The 10948-nt window shown below is 43.0% G+C and overlaps 1 protein-coding gene across 1 annotated transcript; it reads right to left on the minus strand.

The window, feature by feature from the left end:
• Positions 1 to 4446: 4446 nt before the first annotated feature.
• On the minus strand, positions 4447 to 10345 carry LOC139369514 (neuropeptide FF-amide peptide precursor like). Its single transcript, XM_071108756.1, has 3 exons — positions 10208 to 10345; positions 9896 to 10011; positions 4447 to 4567 (listed from the first exon to the last, which is right to left on the minus strand). Exons 1-3 carry the CDS (start codon positions 10343 to 10345, stop codon positions 4447 to 4449), a joined length of 375 nt encoding a protein of 124 aa, XP_070964857.1.
• Between the last annotated feature and the right edge of the window lie 603 nt (positions 10346 to 10948).

Consider the following 10948-nt stretch of genomic DNA (forward strand, 5'->3'; position numbering starts at 1 on the left):
CCTTCACCACAGAAAGAAAAACACAGTTGTATGGGTCTGCAGGACAATGTCTGACTCAGGTTTTCTAAGGATCCGTCTTCATACAGGATCAATGGGTGCTTTAAACTGCTTTAAGTAAGTGTATAGTAAACCAGCCATAACTAAATATTTATGACATTCAACAAAACACATTCATGATAAATATACATGTGGTGGACGTAATGAGAAAGAGGGTGTTACACAGCGTGATAATACATATTAGTTCCTTTCAGGGACTGAATATATAATGTAGCTAGCGATTTTAAATTCATGAAGCAAATGACCCCTCGTCTCGTTATTTTGTATTGGTTCATGAGTTTTATAATTACATTTCACCTCATGCTAATGAAATTTAAACGCATTACAAGACATAGCTGAAAGTATTTATTTACTACACTGAGTGATGTTGGATTAAGTGAAGGGGAAAATAACATAAAATGATGTCCCAAAGACTGTTTTAATTTGCATCCTGTGTTCCCTGATGGGAACTGTAAATGTATTGGTGAATAGACCAGCATAATAACTCCAAGTGTGGCCAATTCATTCCAAAATCCCTGTTTATACATTCTGTCTGGTAGAGGGGACATTTTTATTATACCTCCCTCTCCTCCTCCTTTTCTTCCTCCTCCTCCTCCTCTTCCTCGTCCTCCTCCTCCTCTTCCTCCCCCTCCTCCTCTTCCTCCTCCTCTTCCTCCTCATCTTCCCCCTCTTTGTGTGGAAGCTACTATGTGTAAACAGTCTATACAGATGTTAGATCTTAATTTGACCAGTTTATCACAGCAGGAAAATAATCCTGCAGCGACAGGAAATGTGAATTATTGTGTGGATTATAATTAATGGATATTTTTGATACACCATTTTTGAAAGGGTATATCAAGTTCGATGGTATTCTAAGTGTCATATGGCATTTCAGAAATACAATTTTTGTTTTGTTCATTAGAAGTTACGTGACTTTTATTTACCTGCATCTGTCCAGATTGTAATTGTATTTTTATATTTGTATTTATTGGGGATCCCCATTAGTTCCTGCCAAGGCAGCAGCTACTCTTCCTGGGGTTTATTATGGATCCCCATTAGTTCCTGCCAAGGCAGCAGCTACTCTTCCTGGGGTTTATTATGGATCCCCATTAGTTCCTGCCAAGGCAGCAGCTACTCTTCCTGGGGTTTATTATGGATCCCCATTAGTTCCTGTCAAGGCAGCAGCTTCTCTTCCTTAGGTTTATTATGGATCCCCATTAGTTCCTGCCAAGGCAGCAGCTTCTCTTCCTGGGGGTTATTATGGATCCCCATTAGTTCCTGCCAAGGCAGCAGCTACTCTTCCTGGGGTTTATTATGGATCCCCATTAGTTCCTGCCAAGGCAGCAGCTACTCTTCCTGGGGTTTATTATGGATCCCCATTAGTTCCTGCCAAGGCAGCAGCTACTCTTCCTGGGGTTTATTATGGATCCCCATTAGTTCCTGCCAAGGCAGCAGCTACTCTTCCTGGGGTTTATTATGGATCCCCATTAGTTCCTGCCAAGGCAGCAGCTACTCTTCCTGGGGTTTATTATGGATCCCCATTAGTTCCTGCCAAGGCAGCAGCTACTCTTCCTGAGGTTTATTAAGGATCCCCATTAGTTCTTGCCAAGGCAGCAGCTACTCTTCCTGGGGTTTATTATGGATCCCCATTAGTTCCTGCCAAGGCAGCAGCTACTCTTCCTGGGGTTTATTATGGATCCCCATTAGTTCCTGCCAAGGCAGCAGCTACTCTTCCTGGGGTTTATTAAGGATCCCTATTAGTTCCTGCCAAGGCAGCAGCTACTCTTCCTGAGGTTTATTAAGGATCCCCATTAGTTCTTGCCAAGGCAGCAGCTACTCTTCCTGAGGTTTATTAAGGATCCCCATTAGTTCCTGCCAAGGCAGCAGCTACTCTTCCTAGGGTTTATTAAGGATCCCTATTAGTTCCTGCCAAGGCAGCAGCTACTCTTCCTGAGGTTTATTAAGGATCCCTATTTGTTCCTGCCAAGGCAGCAGCTACTCTTCCTGGGGTTTATTATGGATCCCTATTAGTTCCTGCCAAGGCAGCAGCTACTCTTCCTGAGGTTTGTTATGGATCCCCATTAGTTCCTGCCAAGGCAGCAGCTACTCTTCCTGAGGTTTATTATGGATCCCCATTAGTTCCTTCCAAGGCAGCAGCTACCCTTCCTGAGGTTTATTAAGGATCCCTATTTGTTCCTGCCAAGGCAGCAGCTACTCTGCCTGGGGTCCAAACGCATTAAGGCACTTACATCACACATAAAACAAAAGATAAAACAGTACATCATACAACATTATTACACCACTACATATCTGCAATACAAAATTTGTAATACCACCATACAACTATATTATAATGTACGTGTGTAGAGTGCTAGCGTTTGTGTGCGTATGCGTGTGTCTGTGCCAGTGTGTGTGTCTCTTCACAGTCTCCGCTGTTCCATAAGTCCATACGTTTTAAGTCTGATTCTACTGATGCATCAGTTACCTGATGTGGAATAACCCAGATGGCATGATTTTCTTGTTTTTTTTATTTACGAATAGCCAGAGGCACACTCCAACACTGTGTTTAGTGATTCCGCCAGATCAGAGGCAGTAGGGATGACCAGGGATGTTCTCTGTTTAGTGAGTCCTCCAGATCAGAGGCAGTAGGGATGACCAGGGATGTTCTCTGTTTAGTGAGTCCTCCAGATCAGAGGCAGTAGGGACCAGGGATGTTCTCTTGATAAGCACGTGAATTAGACCATTGTCCTGTCCTGCTAAGCATTCAAAATGTAACGAGTACTTTTGGGGTGTCATGGAAAATGTATGGAGTAAAAAAGTATATATTTTTATTTCAGAATGTAGTAAAGTGAAAGTTAAATAAATAGTCAAGTAAGTATAAGTAGTAAAGTACAGATACCTCTTAAGTAGTACTTTAAAGTATTTTTACTTAAGTACTTTACCCCCACTGTCCTCCCACTACCGCTCAGGAAAGCATGACGTTTATTTGGCTACAGATTAAATGAATTGTGATGAACTTCACAAGGTGGTGAAAGTACAAGGTGATGAGATTGATGCTCCTTTACAATAAATATCCCAGGTTTTATTCTGGTGACATGATACTTGGTTTTACGATAAATATCCCGGGTTTTATTCCGGTGACATGATACTTGGTTTTACGATAAATATCCCGGGTTTTATTCCGGTGACATGATACTTGGTTTTACGATAAATATCCCGGGTTTTATTCCGGTGACATGATACTTGGTTTTACGATAAATATCCCGGGTTTTATTCCGGTGACATGATACTTGGTTTTACGATAAATATCCCGGGTTTTATTCCGGTGACATGATACTTGGTTTTACGATAAATATCCCAGGTTTTATTCTGGTGACATGATACTTGGTTTTACGATAAATATCCCGGGTTTTATTCCGGTGACATGATACTTGGTTTTACGATAAACATCCCAGGTTTTATTCCGGTGACATGATACTTGGCTACCGTTTGACAAATAAAAATAATCTGGCTCTTTTGTCCATAATAATCTCATCATATAGGCTATACCTACACTGTATCTGTGAGCTGATGGCTTAGAGCTCATGTGTCAACACCAGAGTGGGTCGTGATTTAAATCGTTTTTCTTCAGAAAAAAACCATCAGTATACTTGAAAATGCAACAGAAACCCATTTAACTTGTTTGTTTTTTTTCAGTGTAATTTAACCTGCAAAAATGTATTTTCATGTGCACAATGTCGTCACACACGGCCTTTTAATCGGCAACAAGTCAATTAGATGGAAACACATATTGTTTTTAATGCAGGTTTTATAATATTATACAAAATCTGTAGCCAGTTGGACGGAAACCTAGCTTGTGGCTCAACAGAAGTGGATCAGAGAAACTCCAGGGTCTATACACTAATATACACTAATAATAGTCTATGCACTCTTCAGGCTCATATTGAGTCAATATTTACCCTCTCCAATCACCCATAACACTCATAACAGACACTGTCAAGTCAGAAGCCTTTATTGGTTCAACAGAGAATGGCAGAGCAACAATCAAAAGTACGCTGCCAATTTACAGCAGCTCTAACTTTAGGTGCACTTGATTTCAGGTCGCCCCAATATGTGGCGTGATAAATCAAGCGCACCTACTCTGTTTTCAACTTTCTCCCAGATTTCCAATATGCACCAATCAGCAGTGCTAAAATCTGAGAGAAGTGGTGGGTGTTTACTAGGTTCCAAGATCTCCTAGTTCTATACAGCTTAATGGAATGGAACTCAGCAGGTTAGGGAGAGAGAACATTTATCTACTGGATAATGTATGAGTCCATATTTTACTTTCAACCTATATTTTCTGGGTGTTTAACCGCATTCTTTATTACCAGCAGAGATGTGAGTGAGATGTTGAGTCTCAACCAAAGCCTATTTCTTGCCAAATCTCTGCGGCACAGCCATGCCCCAGATATGTCCTGGAGCCTGCTCCCAGTCTCTGGACTGTATCCTGTCCTCCATCATCAAGTGTCCTCTGCTGTCACGACCAAACCTGCAGGGGAGATAGCAGTAATTCTTCAGTATCAGGTAGCACCCCAATGTCAACCTATTCCCTGTGTAGTGCACTACCCTAAACGGCCCTGGACATAAGTAGGGTCCCTCATAGGGAATAGGAGGCTCCCGAGTGGCGCAGCGGTCTAAGGCACTGTATCTCAGTGCTAAAGGCATCACTACAGACCCTGGTTCAATTCCAGCTGTATCACAACCAGCTGTGATTGGGAGTCCCGTAGGGCGGCGCACAATTAGCCCAGCATCGTCCGGGTTTTGCCCGGGGTAGGCCCTCATTGTAAATAAGAATTTGTTCTTGACTGACCTGCCTAGTTAAATAAAGGTAAAATAACAATAACAATAAGGGACCCCGAGAAGCTGAACTGCTGATGCAGTTGGTGGAGCTGAGTGTGAAATATTATTCATACTTTACTATTCACACTGGCTCACTATGCGATCAACATAGTGTTGTTTTTCATTGTTGGAATAAAGTAGGATAACTCTGAATAGAGAATCAGCAATGAAGTCTATTGAAAGGAGCTGAAAAGTAGAAAACATTTTCTAAATACACATTATCCACTACATTCTGGGCCGCTCCACTGACTTTTTAAAAAAACATTCTGTCATAATGTCACATGTTCACCATTAAAAAAAACATGTTTTCCATTTCAAGATGTTAAATAAAAAAAATGACTATGGTAAGTGTCTATTAAGTACCAAATAAAGTAGCAGAGTTGACTGTAACAGAGTTGACTGTAACAGAGTTGACTGTAACAGAGTTGACTGTAACAGAGTTGACAGTAACAGGGTTGAATGTAACAGAGTTGACTAACAGAGTTGACTGTAACAGGGTTGAATGTAACAGAGTTGACTAACAGAGTTGACTGTAACAGGGTTGAATGTAACATAGTTGACTGTAACAGGGTTGACTGTAACAGAGTTGACTGTAACAGGGTTGAATGTAACAGGGTTGAATGTAACAGAGTTGACTGTAACAGGGTTGAATGTAACAGGGTTGACTGTAACAGGGCTGATGATTTCATCTTAAATCAGCCATAAATCCCCTTGTGACAGGGGGAACGGAAACCTGTTGTGTGTGCAACAGGGAGTGAAAATCCTATGCAAGCTACACAAAATAAACTATAATTGTTTAAAACATGACTAGCCTGTCTATCTATGGGTAACAGGGTTGACATGTTATGCTCAACCAGCTCAGATTTCTACCACAAAACACCAGAAAACGACCAACAAAAGAGTAGAACCGTCTCACCTGCTTTTACGCTATGATTGACTATTAGATGTTCAATGTTTTCTGTTGAAAACAACAATATTTAAAAAGGAATAGTGTTGTCACGCCCTGACCGTGGAGATCATTTTTATGTCTCTATTTTGGTTTGGTCAGGGTGTGAGTTGGGGTGGGCATTTCTATGTGTTGTGTTTCTATGATTTTCTATCTCTATGTTTTTGGCCGGGTGTGGTTCTCAATCAGGGACAGCTGTCTATCGTTGTCTCTGATTGGGAACCATACTTAGGTGCCTTTTTTCCCCCACCTGTCTTGGTGGGAAGTTGACTTTCTTTATGGCACTTAGCCTTAAGCATCACGTTTCTGGTTTGTAGTGTGTATTGTTTTGTTCGGCGTCTTTTTCTTAATTAAAGGACATGTAACACGCTCACCACGCTGCACCTTGGTCCACTCCTTTCATCGACCGTGACAAGTGTCACCATATTAAAATGAGAGTTCAGTTCAATGTACCAGGGCTGACATTAAAATGAGAGTTTAGTTCAACGTGACAGGGCTGACTTTAAAATGAGAGACAGACGTTAATGAATCACTAAATCACAATTAATAAATAATAATCTTCAGAAAATGAAGCAGCAAAATTATTTTATTTCACCTTTATTTAACCAGGTAGGCAAGTTGAGAACAAGTTCTCATTTACAATTGCGACCTGGCCAAGATAAATCAAAGCAGTTCGACACATACAACGACACAGAGTTACACATGGAGTAAAACAAACACACAGTCAATAATACAGTATAAACAAGTCTAAATGCGATGTGAGCAAATGAGGTGAGATAAGGGAGGTAAAGGCAAAAAGGCCATGGTGACAAAGTAAATACAATATAGCAAGTAAAACACTGGAATGGTAGATTTGCAATGGGAGAATGTGCAAAGTAGAAATAAAAATAATGGGGTGCAAAGAAGCAAAATAAATAAATAAATTAAATACAGTAGGGAAAGGGGTAGTTGTTTGGGCTAAATTATAGGTGGGCTATGTACAGGTGCAGTAATCTGTGAGCTGCTCTGACAGTTGGTGCTTAAAGCTAGTGAGGGAGATAAGTGTTTCCAGTTTCAGAGATTTTTGTTGTTCGTTCCAGTCATTGGCAGCAGAGAACTGGAAGGAGAGGCGGCCAAAGAAATAATTGGTTTTGGGGGTGACTAGAGAGATATACCTGCTGGAGCGTGTGCTACAGGTGGGAGATGCTATGGTGACCAGCGAGCTGAGATAAGGGGGGACTTTACCTAGCAGGGTCTTGTAGATGACATGGAGCCAGTGGGTTTGGCGACGAGTATGAAGCGAGGGCCAGCCAACGAGAGCGTACAGGTCGCAATGGTGGGTAGTATATGAGGCTTTGGTGACAAAACGGATTGCACTGTGATAGACTGCATCCAATTTGTTGAGTAGGGTATTGGAGGCTATTTTGTAAATGACATCGCCAAAGTCGAGGATTGGTAGGATGGTCAGTTTTACAAGGGTATGTTTGGCAGCATGAGTGAAGGATGCTTTGTTGCGAAATAGGAAGCCAATTCTAGATTTAACTTTGAATTGGAGATTGTTTGATATGGGTCTGGAAGGAGAGTTTACAGTCTAACCAGACACCTAAGTATTTGTAGTTGTCCACATATTCTAAGTCAGAGCCGTCCAGAGTAGTGATGTTGGACAGGCGGGTAGGTGCAGGTAGCGATCGGTTGAAGAGCATGCATTTAGTTTTACTTGTTTAAGAGCAATTGGAGGCCACGGAAGGAGAGTTGTATAGCATTGAAGCTTGCCTGGAGGGTTGTTAATTAACACAGTGTCCAAAGAAGGGCCAGAAGTTTACAGAATGGTGTCGTCTGCATAGAGGTGGATCAGAGACTCACCAGCAGCAAGAGCGACCTCATTGATGTACACAGAGAAGAGAGTCGGTCCAAGAATTGAACCCTGTGGCACCCCCATAGAGACTGCCAGAGGTCCGGACAGCAGACCCTCCGATTTGACACACTGAACTCTATCAGAGAAGCAGTTGGTGAACCAGGCGAGGCAATCATTTGAGAAACCAAGGCTGTTGAGTCTGCCGATGAGGATGTGGTGATTGACAGAGTCGAAAGCCTTGGCCAGATCAATGAATACGGCTGCACAGTAAAGTTTCTTATCGATGGCGGTTAAGATATCATTTAGGACCTTGAGCGTGGCTGAGGTGCACCCATGACCAGCTCTGAAACCAGATTGCATAGCAGAGAAGGTATGGTGAGATTCGAAATGGTCGGTAATCTGTTTGTTGACTTGGCTTTCGAAGACCTTAGAAAGGCATGGTAGGATAGATATAGGTCTGTAGCAGTTTGGGTCAAGAGTGTCACCCCCTTTGAAGAGGGGGATGACCGCAGCTGCTTTCCAATCTTTGGGAATCTCAGACGACATGAAAGAGAGGTTTAACAGGCTAGTAATAGGGGTGGCAACAATTTTGGCAGATAATTTTAGAAAGAAAGGGTCCAGATTGTCTAGCCCGGCTGATTTGTAGGGAGGTCTGTTATTAGCCACCTCTTGCGTTCCGTCAGTAGATTAGTGGGTTTCCGTGTGGTAGAGGGGATTAATCCAAATCACACAACAACAACAAAAATAAAAACAATAGATATAGTTATAGAGGCCCAAGAAGAAAAATAAATAAATAAAAATAAAATATACATTGTCCGATTGTCTATTCAGATAGCAGCCGATAAGACAGCCAACGGCTAGCAGGCCGCAGATGGGCGCCCAGGCAACGTCGCGCCGGAGGAGCCAGCCGGACAACTCCCTCGGGTAGACAACGTCGGAAGGCCCGCTGTGAAGGCCCGGTGGGGCTCCGCGTAGGCAGCAAAACGGGTCCGGATAGGTGACTGCAGCCCAGGAGTGATTGATGGAACTCTTCAGCTGGCTAGCTCCGGAACAATTGATGTTAGCTCCGGAATCGACGAAAGCCGATAGTCACACGGATAGCAGCTAGCTAGCTCTGAGATCCAGGTATGGATGTCCAGAGCCAGCGGCCGAAATCCAGGGACATGGAGAGAAAAATTGGTCCGGTATGTTCCGTTCCGAGCCGCGCTCCGCTGCACCGCGCCGTACAAAACTGGCGATAGATTCTCGAGCCAAAGGACAGCCGATGACCACAAACCGTGGTTAGCTGAGTGCTAACGGTTAGCCAGTAAAGAGGCTAACTAGCTTCTGAACTAGCTTCTGAACCAGCTTCTGATTAGCTTCTGGACCAGCTTCTGGCTAGCTCCCGGCTAGCTTCTGGCTAATTTCTGGCTAGCCTCTCGGAGGATTACAGATCTGAGGTAAATAATACTTTTTTATATAAATATAAATTGGTGAAGCGGATTGCAGGAGAGAGTTCTGAAGATGAGTTTATGGAAAATTAAAAATGTATGTGAAAAAAAGTTGTAAATATATATATATACGGGACACGACAGGACGAGGACAAAAAGACGTCTGAACTGCTATGCCATCTTGGTAAGACAGAAAAAAAAAATAACTAGAGCTTTACAAAAGTGGTCAAAACTGGGAGAATTGGTGGAATTAAGTGGGTTGAAATCTTCATAGAAGTGACAAAGGGTTGAAGGAGGGTCACGTTAAAATGCTGCATTTAGATGTATTGAATTCTCCATGTAACAGAGGGTTGACGGAGGGATTAATTGAATTCTCCATGTAACAGAGGGTTGACGGAGGGATTAATTGAATTCTCCATGTAACAGAGGGTTGACGGAGGGATTAATTGAATTCTCCATGTAACAGAGGGTTGACGGAGGGTCACGTTAAAATGCTGCATTTAGATGTATTGAATTCTCCATGTAACAGGCTTTTAAAATTCAATTTTGGTGCACATTTTCTACTTTAAATATCAAAGGGCCAAAAGACACTCTTTTCACGGAAAGACTCAATTGTGATTCTGCGGTGCGATGACAGATAGGCTCCTCGACTCTGAGAGGTGACGTTATGTTTATATGCTTATGTTTATATATATATATTACACAGTGAACTGGTACATCTGAGGTTGGTAAAGGGAAAATAGGTGACACACAAACACAGATCCTCACCTCTGAGGCTGGTGGAGAACGGAGGGGTTCCTGGTGTTTCTCTGGAGCAGAGAGTGAATCACAGCGGCTAGGAGACGATCGTCCAACTCATTAAACCCTTCCACGCGCTCGCCCTCCTGTCAAACAACCAAACGTTGTTAAACAGATAGAAATGCTACAAATAGAGCTGACATGATTCCTTATTCTACGTAAAAAAAAATATATATATATATGTTTGTTCTATGTATCATATTTCTATCTGAATGTTCCAAAAAACATTGCACCCTGCTGAATGCTCCCCAGACTTGTTTTAGTTGTAGTGGTCAGTCTTACCAGTGCCAGCACCTCTCCTGATTCCCCTGGCAGATTGTTGTTCTCCACAGCCCTCTCCTCCTGCAGACACTGACCCACCCCAGCCATGGCTAGGATCAGACCTACCAGGACCCCCCACATCGCTGTGTCCACGTTCATGATTCTGTTCTCTGGGTGGGTGGTGAGGACGTCGGATGGATGGATGGATGGGAGACGGACGGAGGATGGAGCTCACACCTGTCGTTGGAATGAAACCAATAGATAAAGAAAGACTATATTAGAATGCTTTTACCTGGTAAGTACGTTTTTTTTTTCAAATCGAAACCCTATGATGGATGGACGAGAGACAGAACAAAATCTCACCTGTTGGTTTCACTGTTCTTTACTGCTCTTATCTTCGGATGCTGGCGCAAGTCTTTAGGCGAGATGCTCTTGGTCTTGCTGCTCTCGGTCTTGCTCTGACTCGATCTTCTGGAGCCCCAGCTACCCTGACATGGATGATGGGTGCATATAGCTGGCCTTATATGCCGACACACGCCCACCGCTTCCTGAGCTTCAGGAGCCTCAGGAGATGGGGCAGATGAATGGTCAGTGGGTCAGGGGACTGGTAAGCACTGTAGGGACCAGGGAGAGTGACCGTGGCGTTATTAGGTCACCACGGGACGAAGAACGGCTCTTAATATGATGGTAGCCCACGTCCATTTGGTGGGATAAAGGGGAAGCAGATGTGCATTAAGGGTCCCTGAAGTGACAACACACACA

This window comes from Oncorhynchus clarkii, chromosome 17, assembly GCF_045791955.1.
Source record: "Oncorhynchus clarkii lewisi isolate Uvic-CL-2024 chromosome 17, UVic_Ocla_1.0, whole genome shotgun sequence".
Taxonomy (NCBI): domain Eukaryota; kingdom Metazoa; phylum Chordata; class Actinopteri; order Salmoniformes; family Salmonidae; genus Oncorhynchus; species Oncorhynchus clarkii.